The sequence below is a fragment of the Dendrobates tinctorius genome, unplaced genomic scaffold (genome assembly GCF_039654945.1).
Source record: "Dendrobates tinctorius isolate UK_male_01 unplaced genomic scaffold, ASM3965494v1 ptg000074l, whole genome shotgun sequence".
In the NCBI taxonomy this organism is placed as follows: Eukaryota; Metazoa; Chordata; class Amphibia; order Anura; family Dendrobatidae; genus Dendrobates; species Dendrobates tinctorius.
In genome coordinates this window covers 1,239,739-1,256,970 of record NW_027361742.1, presented here as the reverse complement: position 1 = coordinate 1,256,970, position 17,232 = coordinate 1,239,739, and the positions used below count along the sequence as shown (strand labels likewise).

At 41.6% G+C, this 17,232-nt stretch overlaps 1 protein-coding gene across 2 annotated transcripts in view; it reads right to left on the bottom strand.

Annotated features, from left to right (window-relative positions):
• The window catches only part of LOC141096332 (uncharacterized), a 161,956-nt gene that overhangs the window by 66,147 nt on the left and 78,577 nt on the right, over nucleotides 1-17,232 (bottom strand). For both annotated transcript variants that reach the window (XM_073582864.1, XM_073582863.1), the window contains exons 7-9: nucleotides 10,697-10,954; nucleotides 7,147-7,404; nucleotides 5,473-5,733 (exon numbers count right to left, since the gene is read on the bottom strand). In XM_073582864.1, coding sequence (XP_073438965.1) covers nucleotides 5,473-5,733; nucleotides 7,147-7,404; nucleotides 10,697-10,954 — 777 coding nt within the window. The remainder of the gene's footprint in view (nucleotides 1-5,472; nucleotides 5,734-7,146; nucleotides 7,405-10,696; nucleotides 10,955-17,232) is intronic.

Here is a 17,232-nt window from a genome sequence, read left to right as displayed (position 1 = left end):
AACCACTTAGTTATCACTTTTGCCTTGTGATATGGTGTCAGTCATGCTGGAAAAAGCATTGTCCATCACTAAGTTGTCCCTGGATCGTTGGGAGAAGTTGCTCTTGATGGATGTTTAGATCGCATTCTTTATTCATAGCAGTGTCCACTCCTTTGGATGAAAAGTCCCCAGACATGAATGGTCTCAGACTGCTTTACTGTTGGCATAACACAGGACTCATGGGGGTGCTTACCTTGTCTTCTTCAGATTATCATTCTTCCAGTCCTCTGCTCCCTGTACTTCTTACAGAATGACATTCTTCAGGAAATATCGTAATTGAATGTAGAGGAATGTGACAAAAGTATTTTCTCTTATGTAGCCCACTTCAAACTATTCGGGACTACTGGAAGAATGATTGTCCGTAGAAGCTTGGCCAGTGAGCGCTACTATGGGTCCTGTGTCACACAAACAGTATAGCATCCTGAGACCATTCACGTATGGTAGCTTTTCATCCAAAGGAGTGGGCTTGCTCACAATTTTGCCTAAGAACACTATGGTCAATCCTCAAAAAGCGGGTGAAAAAAAAAACAAAGAAAAAGAAAAAAAACACAAAAATTGTGATAAACTCGAAGCACTGATTAGACAAGAATGGGTGGTCATCAGTCAGGATTTGGCCCAGAAATTGATATCCAGCTCCCAGGAGGAATTGCAGAAGTCTTGAAAAATAAGGGTCAACTCTGTGAATATTGAGTATTATTGAGCATAAACTTTTGTATTTGTCAATAAAAGTATAAAAAACTTGTTAAATGCTGGTAATTCCCAGTAATACCACTGCCACCCTCTGTTACCCTCCCTTCCTTTGAGGTGCACTCTGTGCGCATCTACCCCCCCTCCAACCTCCAACTAGCTGTCATATACAGCCCTCCAGGGCCAGCCACCACCTTCTTTGACCATTTCACCACCTGGCTACTTCATTTCCTTTCCACCAATATCCCCACTATTATCTTGGGCGACTTCAACATCCCCATTGACACTTCCCTCTCAGCTGCCACAAAACTTCTATCTCTCACTTCCTCCTTCGGCCTCACTCAATGGTCTTCTGCAGCCACTCACAAAGATGGCCACACACTAGACCTCATCTTCACCCGCCTCTGCTCCCTATCTAGCTTCTCTAACTCACCTCTTCCTCTCTCTGACAACAACCTACTTACATTCTCTTCCCTCTCCTCCTCAGGTCCACAATCCCCACCTCAAAAACTTGCACACCCTCGCAGAAATCTTCAACACTTTGATCTACACTCATTGTCTGAATCCCTCCTCCTTCTTACAGACATAAGTTCCCTACACAATGCGGATGCCGCTGCTGCTCTATATAACACCACAATAGCTGTAGCTTTGGAATCAGTTGCCCCTCTCAAACATACCAAAGCTCGCAAAATCAACAGACAGCCCTGGCACACCAGTCTGACCAAAGAACTGAGGCAGGCTTCCAGGGCTGCTGAGCAGAGATGGAAAAGATCCCACTCCAATGAGGACTTCATCGCATTCAAACAGTCCCTCACTACTTTCAAGGACACACTAGCTGCAGAAAAACAAACTTACTTTCATCTCTCGTCACCTCCCTGTCTCACAACCCTAAACAGTTATTCAACACCTTCAATTCTCTCCTCCACCCCCCTAGCACCTCCTCCCTCTCCACTCATCTCAGCTGAAGGCTTTGCCTAATTTTTCAAGGAGAATATTGATAACATCAGAGACAGTTTTGGTCAACAACCCCCAGTGCCCTTCCTCCTAACTGCCCTGCCCTCTATTGCCCTATATCACTTCTCCCCTATGCCTCAAAACTACTGGAACAACACGTCCATCTTGAAATGTCCTCCCACCTCTCTTCTTGTGCGCTACTTGACCGATTACAATCTGGCTTCCGGCCACACCACTTCACTGAAACTGCCCTAACTAAGGTCACCAATGACCTACTAGCCACGAAGGCCAAGCGATGCTACTCTGTCCTCCTCCTCCTGGACCTGTCCTCTGCTTTTGACACAGTGGACCATTCCCTATTACTACAGACCCTCTCATCTCTTGGTATCACAGACTTGGCCCTATTTTGGATTGCGTCATACCTAACAGACCGGACATTCAGCATCTCCCACTCGCACACCACCTCCTCACCTCGCCCCCTATCCATCAGAGTCCCACAAGGTTCAGTCCTAGGGCCCCTGCTCTTCTCCATTTTCACCTTCGGCCTCGGACAGCTCATAGAATCTCATGGCTTTCAGTATCACCTCTATGCTGATGACACACAGATCTACATCTCTGGACCAGCTATCACCTCCCTACTAAACAGAATCCCTCAATGTCTGTCTGCTATTTCATCCTTCTTCTCCACTAGATTTCTAAAACTTAATATGGACAAAACAGAATTAATCATCTTTCCCCCATCTCATGTGACCCCCCCTCCATGTCTTGCTCTACACAAGAAGAAAAGCGTAGCGCAAGACAGGGAGGGGGGAGCAGGTGAATAAGCCCCGCCCAGCGGACCGGACAGCAGCAGTTTACATATATCTGAACCGATATAAAAAAGGTATTTATGCATGAAAGGTGCGGGGTCAGGGGGAAGCAAAAGTACTAAGAGAATCCTTATGTGACACACAATTGAATGATATCATTATATGATATCTCAAAAAAGGGGTGACAGATTCCCTTTAATGCTTTTTTTTAACCACTGAGGATATTAGGGTTGCATCCATTCATACACACGTGGCAAAAATTGTTGGTACCCCTCGTTTAATGACAGAAAAACCCACAATGGTCACAGAAATAATTTGAATCTGACAAAAGTAATAATAAATAAAAAATGTATGAAAATGAACAAATGAAAGTCAGACATTGCTTTTCAACCATGTTTCCACAGAATTTTAAAAAAGTAAAACTCATGAAATAGGTCCGGACAGAAATGATGGTACCCTTAATTTAATATTTTGTTACACAACCTTTTGAGGCAATCACTGCAATCAAATGATTCCTGTAACTATCAATGAGACTTCTGCACCTCTTGTCAGGTATTTTAGCCCACTCCTCAAGAGCAAACTGCTCAAGTTGTCACGTGTTTGAAGGTTGCCTTTTCCAGACGGCATGTTTCAGCTCTTTCCAAAGATGCTCAATAGGATTTAGGTCAGGGCTCATAGAAGGCCACTTCAGAATAGTCCAATGTTTTCCTCTTAACCATTATTGGATGTTTGTAGCTGTGTGTTTTGGGTCATTATTAGTGATGGGCGAGTAGCATCGTTGCTCGGGTCTCCCCGAGCATGCTCGGGTGGTCTCCAAGTATTTTGGCATGCTCGGAGATTTAGTTTTCGTTGTCTCAGCGGCATGATTTGCGACTGCTAGACAGGCTGATTACATGTGTGGAATGCCTATTTGCTAGGGAATTCCCACATGTATTCAACTTTTCTAGCAGCCACAAATCATGCAGCTGAGACAACGAAAACTAAGTCTCCAAGCACACCAAAATACTTGGAGATCACCCGAGCATGCTCAGGGAGACCTGAGCAACGATGCTACTCGTCCATCACTAGTTATTATCTTGTTGCAAAACCCATGACCTGCGACTGAGACCAAGCTTTCTGACACTGGGCTGCACATTTCTCTAGAATCCCTTGATAGTCTTGAGATTTCATTGTACCCTGTACAGATTCTAGACACCCTGTGCCAGATGCAGCAAAGCAGCCCCAGAAAATAACAGAGCCTTCTCCATGTTTCACAGTAGGGACAGTGTTCTTTTCTTGATAGGCTTCATTTTTCCGTCTGTGAACATAGAGCTGATGTGCCTTGCCAAAAAGTTCCATTTTTGTCTCATCTGCCCATAGGACATTCTCACAGAAGCTTTGTGGCTTGTCAACATGTAGTTTGGCAAATTCCAGTCTGGCTTTTTTATGATTTTTTTCCAACAATGGTGTCTTCCTTGGTCATCTCCCATGAAGTCCACTTTGGCTCATACAACGATGGATGGTGCGATCTGACACTGATGTTCCTTGAGCTTGAAGTTCACCTTTAATCGGTTTAGAAGTTTGTCTGGGCTCTTTTGTTACCATTTGTATTATCCGTCTCTTTGATTTGTCATCAATTTTCCTCCTGCGACCACGTCCGGGGAGGTTGACTACAGTCCCATGGAGCTTAAATTTCTGAATAATATGTGCAACTGTAGTCACAGAAACATCAAGCTGCTTGGAGATGGTCTTATAACTTTTACCGTTAACATGTTTGTCTATAATTTTCTTTCTAATCTCCTGAGACAACTCTTTCCTACGCTTCCTCTGGTCCATGTTGAGTGTGATACACACCATGTCTCCAAACAGCACAGTGAGTATCTGTAGCCCTCTATACAGGCCCACTCACTGATTCCAAGATTGTAGACACCTGTGATGCTATTTAGTGGACACACCGCGATTTAACATGTCCCTTTTGTCACATTATTTTCAGGGGTACCATCACTTCTGTCCAGGCCTATTTCATGAGTTTTATTTTTTTTTTTTTAATTCTGTGGAAGCATTATTGAAAAGCAATGTCTGACTTTCATTTGTTCTTTTTCATAGATTTTTGATTTATTATTACTTTTGTCAGATTCAAATTATTTCTGTCACCATTGTGGGTTTTTCTGTCATTAAACGAGGGGTACCAACAATTTTAACCACGTGTGTATGTACTGTGTGTGGGGAGGTGCATTGCCAGACCTGGGGCTGTGACCGTGATCTTTATTTTTTGATGATTTTGTTTTACATATGTTTTGTATCTAGTTGTTTTATATTTCAATAAAGTACCCCCTTTTTATATTGGATGTTCTACTATTAAGGCCGGGATCACACATGCAAGAAGCTCGGACGAGTCTCGCATGTTAATACCTTGCACTTCCGCCGGCTCTCAGGAGCGGAGTGTGCGGCTGCATGTATTGCTATGCGGCCGCACGCTCCGATCTGAGTGCCGAGTATTAACATGTGAGACTTGTCCGAGTTTCTCGCATGTGTGATCCCGGCCTTAATGTGTATGTTCCTTTATCCAAAACATATCAAACCTTGGCCTGTGGGCTAAATCAAGCTCGCAAGGTAGTTTTATTTGGCCTGCGACACCAGAACCATCACCCCTATGTGGGCCCATTATTCTGTATGGAGGACTATGTGGGGTCTATTTTTCTGCATGGAGGATTATGTGGGGCCCATTATCCTGTATGGAGGTTTTTGTGGGGCCCATTATACTGTATAGTTGTTGGCCTGTGACCTTGTCCAAGTTTTTCATTTTGGCCCTCTGTGTGTTTGAGTGTGACATTCCTGCTTTATCCCTTGCATGGTTTATTGATCCTTGTCCATACACCTGCTGGCACTTCTGGGATTTATCTGTATTTTACCACTTAGTGCCAACTTATCATGATAGACCTTGTGGAATATGAGCAATGATGGCAACAGATCTTGATTAACATATCCTAAATGAAATAGTTACCTGCAACAATGGAGACAGAAGAACTGTTGTCACTGCGACACTGGTCATTATACGCTGCCGTTGTCACAGTGTAAGTCTTTCCACACTCAATGCCACTAATTTCACATCTCAGATCCGTAGTATTACATGCCAGGGTCTTCCCACTTTGATCTATTGATGTTCCTATGTAATAATCGGCTCCTGCGGCAGCGCTCCACAACAGTGTTAGAAAGTCCGACGCACATGCAGGCTTGGTGTCCAGCTGTTGAGGCACACAGGGACCTAATGATGGTGCAGGAAGAACATCAGAGAACACTATAAACTATATTTATTTTATTAAGTGATTTTTTTGTGTGTACGTTTTTGCAATAGAGATTTTTTGTTTTTAAGGCTGCCATTTGTTTTGTGCCGAATTCTTCTTTTAAGTTGAAGTCTTCGCTGTAAATGATTATCTGCTTTTTGCCTGTTCATGACTTGTGACATTTTAAAAAGTTAGGCCGGTTTCACACGTCAGTGTCTCCGGTACGTGTAGTGACAGTTTTCTCACGTACCGGAGACACTGACACCCGTAGACCTATTAAAATGAATGGGTCTATGCAGATGTCAGCGTGTTTTCACGGACTATGTGTCCGTGTGCAAAGCACAGAGACATGTCCGTTTTAGCATGGACACACGGCCCACAACACGTGCTGCACACGTACACACGGAGAACTGTTCACACTGTCCTCCGTGCTCATGGACAGCCACCGGGAAGAAGCGGCTACTATAAGTGGTGTTCCCGGCGGCTGGTGCTGACCGTGGCTGTGATTCTTCTCTCCTGCTCTGCCGGCAGGAGAGAAGAATGAATGAAAACCCGATGTGGGGTCCCCCTCATTTTATGAACCAACCAGACAAAACTTACAGCTGGGGGCTGTAGCCCGCAGCTGTCAGCTTCAGCTAGGTTGGTTGTAAAGAATAGAGGGGTCCCCACGCTGTTTTTTTAATTATTTATTTAAATAATTTTAAAAAAACAGCGTGGGGACCCCTCTATTCTTCACAACCAACCTGACTGAAGCTGACAGCTGCGGGCTACAGCCCCCAGCTGTAAGTTTTGTCTAGTTGGTTCATAAAATGAGGGGGACCCCACATCGGGTTTTCATTCATTTTTCTCTCCTGCCGGCAGAGCAGGAGAGAAGAATTACAGCCGCCGTTAGCCCCAGCCGCCGGGAACAGTGCTTACTGTAGCGCTTCTTCCCGGCGTCGTCCATGTGGTCCTGATGCAGCGCACGTGCGGCACACGGAGGTACCACGTGTCCACACGGACAGCTCCGGTACCGGTTTTTTTCTGGACGTGTGTAACCTCCCTCATACAGTTTTTGCACCAGTGAACTACAGTCTCCGCTTGGATTCATTTTTTTTGTACACTAGAGATTTTTGTGCAAATGTTTTAGCTGCATTTAACCTTTTGACAAATCATGCGACATTTTGCTTTTTAAAAGCACAAAAAAGGTAAAAGAGGAAAAAAAAAAAAGACAGGTTCACTTTGACAACACTCCAGTTGCTGTTGATGTCCTATATGTGGCAGGTGCTACCACTTTTTTCTGAGATGAGTTGTGTTTATTTCTAACATTTTTTTCTGGATGAACATAGTCATAGGGCCTCATTCCTTAGGCAATTACTGCAGTAAATGTAATGAAGCCATAGAAGTAGTCATACCTGTATGGAACTGGGCAGCTGTGCTCTCACTTGTACATTGCACCCCAGAGGCAGTGACGATGACTTGGTAGGTTTGCCCACAGTCCAGACTGTCAATGTCGCATGTTGTGCCTGATGTGGTGCACCAGTGTGCAGCGCCGCCATCCCCTCTGACTGCTGCAGTATAGTTCAAGGCTCCTGAAGTCTCATCCCATGACACTTTAGTTAAACTTACATCACATATAATGGTTGGTCTTACATTTTGTGGAACACAAGGCGCTAGAAAAGAATACAACAAAGCAGATATGATTAGTTTAATATTGCACATTACTGAGAGCTACTGAGACTGTGATAGTTGTAGGCCGGGCTCCTACAGGAATTTTACATGACAGGTCTGAGTAAATTTCCTATTATTTACTTATTTTTCTACCATGTCTGTCAGCTGAAGCTGCCGTGCTGTCCTCCCTCTACCGCTCCAAAGACCGTCCATTAATACATTATTTTTTTATCATTTTTATGGGGTACAGTATGGACTTTTAGTGTTTGGAGAAGAATGGGGTGTAAGTACTTTGTGGGGTGTATTTTGGTACATTGGAGATGCTGGGCTGCTGCGTGATCTAATAGTATAGATGTGACCATTAGGCTGTCAGGCAGGATTACATTCTCCTCGATGCTCAGTGCACGGTTATCAGAATTTTGCACCTCTTGACATTACCAGGGGATGATCTCCATCTTACTGGGATTTGGAAATTTATTCTGCCCTTTATATCAGTAAGTATGACCCCTTTGTACAGTATAACCTAAATTAGAAAAGGAGTTGTTTCATCTGCTCACCAATTCCACAGGTAGCGCGCTAGTGGTTTTATGTGCGGTGCAAGGATAATTTTTCAGGCCGCCTCCTGGGCCCTGAAATTGAAACCAATGTGTAGAAAGTGCCCCAGCATTAGTAGATTCAGGTAGTAAAAAGGGCACAATTATTGAAAAATACTTATTGGATATTTTAAATTCACTCTCATTATATATATGTGACACTGGGGCCTCGATTTTTGAACCCATATACAGTAGGTTCTCAATCATGACACTACATGATATACAAAGGCGACATTCCCAATGGGTTAAAAGAATTGTGACATTTTTAGTACCTGAATCTACGGATGCCAAGTCACTTTCTACACCTTGGTTCCCTTTATACAGTGCCATAAAGTCATTTTTGATCCAATTTTTGGAACTTGTGTTCATAAATTTTTTGCCGATTCATTACTTGAGAAAGATTCATTTTCCATAATGTGTATTTAGTATTACATGGCTGTTGGATCTCTTCTCTTTTTGGGGGTAACTACTCTAGATTGGTGATCCCAAATTGTGTACCCAAGCATCCTGACATAGATAAGCCTTGTTCTCATTATTGTTGCTGTCATAAGCATCTTTTTTTTACTTATAAGATTAGTGAGTGAAAGCGCACTAGGGGGGTTGCCAGTGGACTCGGTCTTGAAAAGTGCATTGACACACCCCCAGTGCACCTCTAGCTTGATTTGCATATTGCTTACATGCTAGATTTCTCTTGACTGGCACATCAGATCTCTACTAATGAGGTGTGGTTTTTAGTGGGGGTCAAGTGACCGTACCGTTCATGTTAGCATCTATGCATTTCAGGTGTCACAGCACCCTTAATCATGATGCCCATTGTATATATATAGAAAGACCTTGGGGGCACTACAAATACTAAGGGGATCACTGACCAAACACTATGTAAAGACTGATGAGAAACAAGCTAGAGAAAATAAATGGGAGAAAAAAAATGCTGTTTAAATATCCAGAAGGATGAAGGCATGGAGAACAAACCAGCTTACTAGGAGTTGAAGCAGTGGAAGGCAAGACCAATATAGAGGCACAAAGAGCCTCACGATAGTATGAAGGTAATATTACAACCTGCTACCAGCATGATGGTTAGGGCCCACGCATATCGCCACCTAAGAGCATGGCTTACTCAAGGGAGAAAGAGGAAGTCAAGCTCTCTCCCCTGAGGAAGCCAAGCTCTTAGGTGGCGATATGCGTGGGCCCTCCCCTAACTATCATGCTGGTAGCAGGTTGTAATATTACCTTCATACTATCGTGAGGCTCTTTGTGCCTCTATACTGGTCTTGCCTTCCATTGCTTCAACTCCTAATAAGCTGGTTTATTCTCCATGCTTTCATCCTTCTGGATATTTAAATGGCATATTTTCCTCCCATTTATTTTCTCTGACATAGTCAGTCTTACATCTATTTTGGCATTGTGAACAGATCTCTTATCAGCTCTCATCTTTGTTGTTCTTTGGAGTTCTTTATACCAGGTTCCATATTGTTTTATGTAAGCATGCTTATATGGGAGTCATTAGGCCTAGCCATTTACAACTACATGTCTTAATATACTGTGACACCACAGTCTTTTGAGACCATTGTATTATCAGCATTATATTGCTTCATCCACTGTGGGTCTAGGTTGCCAGTTGGTGTTCGTTATTTAGTAATTTATGTTAGAATGATACTATCTTAAGGTATTATTTCTTTTTGCCAATAGTTCATATTTACATAGCCTGCAACCAGTACATGGGAGGAGGTTACTGATTGATCCCTATACGGACCTTTAGTAGTGTGTTTTTTGTATAGCCTCTCTTTGGCTATTTTAATTGTTGCAAGTGTTGCTCAGTGTGTTTTTTCATTAATAAAAACATTTTTGGTTTTGAGCTTACTATATTTCGGTGATCTTGACCATTTATACACACTACCTTCTCTAGCTTGTCTCTCATGATGCCCATCATAGATGCAATCGTACAGGCTAACATGATGTTTTATCTCACGTCCTGTGTGTTACACTTACCCAAATAAAGAACTTTGCTCGTCCTTGGAGCATGATTCTTCTCTTTCATCTACTATTTCTTCGAGCTGAGAAAGAGCTTATTCTCTGTGCTCCGTACTGCATAGGAATACTCAAACGCTGAGCTGGAACTCCTTTTTTCCATCACTATACAGTAATTCCACTAATTCTGCAGGTTCCCATTATCAACCAATCTTTACTCCTCCTCCAAAAATTTAGCTTACTTCAGCAATCAGTTGATCAACGCTGATATCTCCAGAGAAATATAAGGGCTACCACGTATTTCCCGCAGTAAAAAGGTGGTAATAAACATCTCCAATCCAATTTACCAGTGACTATGTAATTGCCATACTGACTGCTTAACACTTTAATGACTGATATATATTGTTTTTGCAGCAGTTATGGGGACTGGTGAAGTGCAACCTTATTACACTGGTTATATAAAAGAAGGTTGGAGTGTTTGGCCCTGTTTTATACAAATGGTATTATTTATTATTATTCAACCCCCTTGCTCCCTCTGTCACCCCATCAGACCCAAGGATTTAATTATTAGAATATGCTGGAAGCATATAAAGACATAATTCGCTAGATCATTGGTGATTACATGTCTTTGTTGGAGCAATTACCCAGTTACTTAGCAATATTGATACTTTTAAAGTATTGCAAGGATTCTCCTATTAGTAGGAAGTACCACTCTAATAAAGCGCTCTTTTACCTGTGTAAAAATCCAAGGTGCTAGGTATGCCATTGCAATGTGCATTGGATGCTATGAGGGTGGCACTGTATACCTGCCCACACTGGAGGCCACTGACGTCACACGTTGTGTTTTCTGAGGTGCACGATTCGCTAAAGCCATTTGTTCCCGTCACAAGCACAGAATATGTTGTCGCTCCTTGTGCACGATCCCAAAGTATGGTTGCAGAACTTTTTCCACAATGTAGTTCTGCCCTTAGGTTAGCGGGGAGGCATGGCGCTAAGAAGGAGATAAAGCAAGTGAGTATCTGAAGGATGAACATCTGCAAAATTGCGCATATTAAAGTAAATCTGTCAGCAGTTTTGGCTGATATAAGATGTGGCCGCTGCCTTTCAGTGCTTATCTACAGCATTCTATAATGCTGTACATAAGCCCACTGTCTGACCTGCAAGATAAGAAAAATAAGTTTTATCATACTAACCTGGGGGGCGGTCCAGTGCGGTCTGGTCCGATGGGTGTCGATCTTCTTGCGATGCCGCCCTCCTGCTTGCTTCATCGCTCCCCGGAACCGCGCGCCTGCGCAGGCGTACTTATCTGCCCTGTTGAGGGCAGAGTAAAGTACTGCAGTGCGCCGGTGCTTGGTCTTTCTGGCATTTCCCAGCACCTGCTCACTGCAGTACTTTGGTCTCCCCCCCTCCCCCGGTGAGTATAATAAAACTGATTTTTCTTATCTTGCAGGCTGGATCGGGGGGCTTATCTACAGCATTATAGAATGCTGTAGATAAACCCTGAAAGGCGGTGGCCGCATCTTATATCAGCCAAAACTGCTGACAGGTTCCCTTTAATGCTTTAATGAAAGCATGGAGTAGCATAGAATAAGAAAGACAAGGGAGCAAAGGATGTAAATGCAGGCCGACCTGGGAATAGTCAAGGACAAATCTAGTCAAATTCAAAGACTTCACAGACGCTGAAGCATGCCGTCTGCGGAGATGTGTTACTGCTGCATGCCGATATTACATCTGGCACACTGGGCACAGGAATAGGCACAACACGAAGCCGCCTCAAAGCCACTGGTGAGAAAGTGTGATGGAGTTCGTAAAAACTCAAAAGTCAATGACAATTTTCTCTAAAATTCTGCTTTCAGTGGTTGACCTACTATATCTTCTTTGTCAAAGATGAAGCAGTTTAATCTGATCCCTGTATTCCAGTAGAGAGTTGACTAAACCAAAGAATACACACTCGGTCCAATGTTATTCAATGGGGCAGAACAGATAAACCATTTTTTTTCACTGACCATATCTGTGTATGAAAAAAGCGCAACATGCATGATTTTTCTCCGGAAATTGGATGAGAGTTACCCATTCAAGTCTATTGGTGCAAGTAGGATACATACAGCAACCGATTTTTACAAATACATTGCAATTCTGTAGTATGGGAAACTGTAAATGGTCCTATAAATGATTAATAGCTGCTGCTGTAAAAAAAAAAAAAACAGATTGCATATGGATGACAACTGAGAAAAAAATGGTCTCTTTTTTGTGGATGCAGAGCAGTCTATGAATCCCGTAATCCACCTTTATACAGGCACATAGAGTGGCACCATTGCGTCATTTAAACAAAAAATTACATCAGGTACTCTCCATTTCTTTAATGTCTCATACCTTTTTAATTTTTGCACTTTCATCCCCTCCCCACTTCTAAAAATCATAACTTTTTTATTTGTCTCTTGACATAGCTGTATTAGGGCTTTTTTAGCTGCACAAACTGCAGTTTTGAATGACACCGTTCACTTTACCATATACTGTACTGAAAAACAAAAAGACATTTCCAAACACGATGCAATGGTGAAAAAAATGACATTCCATAATTGTTTCTTGGGCTTTGCTTTTACATTCTCCTGTCACATTCACCTTGTAACCTAATTTTCCAGGTCAGTACAATTAAAGATACCTTACACTATATGTTCTTTCTATTGTTATTTTAGTGGTACTATTACAAAAATTGTTTCTGTTAACATTTTCTGAGATTTGTACATTTTATTATTTCATCAATGGAGCTGTGTATGTGTTTGTTTTTTGCACTTTTTATTGAGACGGTAGAAGCAACATCTTGATAGTTAATTTTTGTGTTTTTAGGGTAGAGAAACGGCAATTATGAAGTTTCCCTTTTTGTCTTTTCAGCATTTAAAATAGCTTTTGATAATTTTATATTTTGAATTTCTTTATTTTAAAAAAGCAAAACTTTATATTTTTTTTACTTTATGCTTTTGGGGTTCTTAAGTCTGCGACTGTTTGATCACTTATACTATATACTGCAGTACTACAGTATTTCAGTATATAGTGTATTTGCAGTTCTCCTATGAAGCTCAGCCTCTAGCGGAGCTTCACGCTAGGAAAAAAATGGCAGCCTTTGTAAACCATCAGTTCCCCTCAATCAACCAGGCCATTTAAATGCCTCTGTTAGTAATAGACTGTAGCATTTAAATAAATGGTTAATAGCAGCAATCAGAGACAGTGCCAGCCGCTGCAGTTACAGGCAGATGCCGGCTATGTAGCACAGCCAGCATCTGCCATGTATCAAGCAGGCTCAGCTCCTGAGCGCACTCCTTACAGTCCGCAGAGACTTGTGACAAAAATCTAAGTCAAAGGTCTTTAAGGAGGCAATTACAAAATGTGCTTCCATGGCGTTGCCGCTTTTCAATGATATCACCACATGCAATGTTATCACCCCATGCAATTGCTGATTTTAAAAATAACAATCTGAGTGCTTACTCACCCTTGCCAGATCCAAAAATCCCTTTGTGCGGATGCTCCAGTCCTTGTTGATAGACTGTAGCAATAACGTTACGTTGTCAGCACTGCAGTCAATCACTAGGCTCACTGGTTCAGTAGATGTAGCAGGCAGGAGCAACTGATCTCAGTGACTGATTGCAGAGCTGTTGACATGACGTCACAGCTGCAGCCTGCAAACAGTATTCGGAATCTGTAGTGAAGGGTCAGGGAGGGTGAGTAAGAGCTCAGTTTGTTAATTTTTAAACCTATATAGGCTAATAATTTGAAACAGAGCTGGTGAAGGCAGCAGCTCATGAGGACACATGCGGTATTACATGATGTTCTTTTAAATTAATGGACTGCCATGTAATAAATGGCATCAAGGAGTCTTCTAGTATAAGATACTGGAAGACGGGTAATGATTCATTGCCTACCAGTCATTTTGTCCTTTACCACTCATTGGTCCTCATACACATTTGGGTGATTTCACATCTTCTTTGGAAGCTCTACTTCACATATGAAAAAATAACTACATGTAATGCTAATTTCCCATTCAAAATAACAGCTGAATCCCCCGGCCAAGTATAGCGGGAGCAAGGAGAAAAAGATTTCAGCCAAATGAGTGCTTGCTGTCATCTATATGGGCTTTGGTCACATTTCGTAAGCCCATTGTCTCGACTCATTTTTGGAGTCGTGACAGCTCTGGTTCTGCTTTCATTTAAACATTGTTTTTACTATTGGGCCAGCAAGGGTTAATGTCAGTTTCCTTGCTGGCAGCTGCTGTGTTTTCTGGTCAGTTGATATGGGTGGTGACCACTCCCACTATCCTTTAAATAGCCACATGATGCATCAGCTGACTGTTGGTAATAGTTTTTCTCTGGAGACCAGCCTAGGAGTTAGGAGCGCACTGGTGCCATCTGTGTTTCAGCTGCTTGAGGTCCTCATTCCATATCATCTGCTGTGCGGAGCTTGCAGCAGAAGCTTGAGCTAAGTTTTTCATTGTACCTTTCCTTGTCTGTCTCGTGCTTGTCACTACCCCCTGTGCTGATACCATCTGCAGTGGTGATACTAGCGTCCTTGCCGGCCAGTGCACTAGCCAGGGTATAGTGAGGTGACAGCTAGGGTCTAGGCATGTGATGGCAGCAGAGAAATGGACCTGCATAGGGCATTAGGGGAGATTAGGCATAGGCACAGGTTGCTGTTTACGGGGTGCCTCATTCCTAGATCCCTATTGTTAGGGCCTTTCTCTCCCTTTTTCCATCTCATTGTGTGAGTGTGGTGCTGTCCGATGGACGGACCCCTTTTGGGTTCTGACACCTATGTTTAGCATACAACTTCTGGAGGATCTCCCGCTGTATACTTGTCATGGAAGATGACAGTATATTCCACTGACCATAGAGTGGTGTATGCTGCTAATGCTCTTACATATGAGTTAGCTCCTAGGAGAAGGTTGTATATTAGATTGTAAGCTCCTATGAGCAGAGTGTATATTAGATTGTAAGCTCCTAGGAGAAGGTTGTATATTAGATTGTAAGCACCTATGAGCAGAGTGTATATTAGATTGTAAGCTCCTGTGAGCTGGATATTAGATTTAAAGCTCCTAGAAGCAGGATGTATATTAGATTGTAAGCTAAAAGGAGAAGGAAGTATATTAGATTGCAAGCTCCTCTAAGCAGAGTGTATATTAGATTGTAAGTTTCCTTGAGCAGTGTGTATATTAGATTGTAAGCTCCTATGAGCAGAGTGTATATTAGATTGTAAGCTCTTATGAGCAGTTTGTATATTAGATTGTAAGCTCCTATGAGCAGTATGTATATTAGACTGTAAGCTCTTATGAGCAGTTTGTATATTAGATTGTAAGCTCCTATGAGCAGTGTGTATATTAGATTGTAAGATTCTATCAGCAGTATGTATATTAGATTGTAAGCTCCTATGAGCAGAGTGTATATTAGATTGTAAGCTCCTATGAGCAGTATGTATATTAGATTGTAAGCTCCTATGAGCAGTGTATATTAGACTGTAAGCTCCTATGAGCAGAGTGTATATTAGACTGTAAGCTCCTATGAGCAGAGTGTATATTAGATTATAAGCTCCTATGAGCAGTATGTATATTAGATTGTAAGCTCCTATGAGCAGAGTGTATATTAGATTGTAAGCTCCTATGAGCAGAGTGTATATTAGATTATAAGCTCCTATGAGCAGAGTGTATATTAGATTGTAAGCTCCTATGAGCAGTGTATATTAGACTGTAAGCTCCTATGAGCAGTGTGTATATTAGATTGTAAGCTCCTATGAGCAGTGTATATTAGACTGTAAGCTCCTATGAGCAGTGTGTATATTAGATTGTAAGCTCTTATGAGCAGTGTGTATATTAGATTGTAAAATCCTATGAGCAGTGTGTATATTAGATTGTAAGATTCTATGAGCAGAGTGTATTTTAGATTGTAAGCTCCTATGTGCAGAGTGTATATTAGATTGTAAGCTCCTATGTGCAGAGTGTATATTAGATTGTAAGCTCCTATGTGCAGAGTGTATATTAGATTGTAAGCTCCTATGAGCAGTGTGTATATTAGATTGTAAGCTCCTATGAGCAGTGTGTATATTAGAATGTAAGCACCTATGAGCAGAGTGTATATTAGATTGTAAGCACCTATGAGCAGAGTGTATATTAGATTGTAAGTTCCTATGAGTAGTGTGTATATTAGACTGTAAGCTCCTATGAGCAGAGTGTATATTAGATTGTAAGATTCTATGGGCAGAGTGTATATTAGATTGTAAGCTCCTATGAGCAGAGTGTATTTTAGATTGTAAGCACCTATGAGCAGAGTGTATATAGAGTGTAAGCTCCTATGAGCAGAGTGTATATTAGATCGTAAGCTCCTATGAGCAGAGTGTACATTAGATTGTAAGCTCCTATGAGCAGAGTGTATATTAGAGTGTAAGCTCCTATGAGCAGAGTGTATATTAGATTGTAAGCTCCTATGAGCAGAGTGTATATTAGATTGTAAGCACCTATGAGCAGTGTGTATATTAGATTGTAAGCTCCTATGAGCAGTGTATATTAGACTGTAAGCTCCTATGAGCAGAGTGTATATTAGATTGTAAGTTCCTATGAGCAGAGTGTATATTAGATTGTAAGCTCCTATGAACAGTGTATATTAGACTGTAAGCTCCTATGAGCAGTGTGTATATTAGATTGTAAGCTCTTATGAGCAGTGTGTATATTAGATTGTAAAATCCTATGAGCAGTGTGTATATTAGATTGTAAGATTCTATGAGCAGTGTGTATATTAGATTGTAAGCTCTTATGAGCAGTGTGTATATTAGATTGTAAGCTCCTATGAGCAGTGTGTATATTAGATTTTAAGATTCTATGTGCAGAGTGTATTTTAGATTGTAAGCTCCGATGAGCAGTGTGTATATTAGATTGTAAGCTCCGATGAGCAGTGTGTATATTAGATTGTAAGCTCCGATGAGCAGTTTGTATATTAGATTGTAAGCTCCTATGAGCAGAGTGTATATTAGATCGTAAGCTCCTATGAGTAGTGTGTATATTAGATTGCAAGCTCCTATGAGCAGTGTATATATTAGATTGTAAGATTCTATGGGCAGAGTGTATATTAAATTGTAAGCTCCTATGAGCAGTGTGTATATTAGATTGTAAGCTCTTATGAGCAGTGTGTATATTAGATTGTAAAATCCTATGAGCAGAGTGTATATTAGATTGTAAGATTCTATGAGCAGAGTGTATATTAGATTGTAAGCTCTTATGAGCAGTGTGTATAT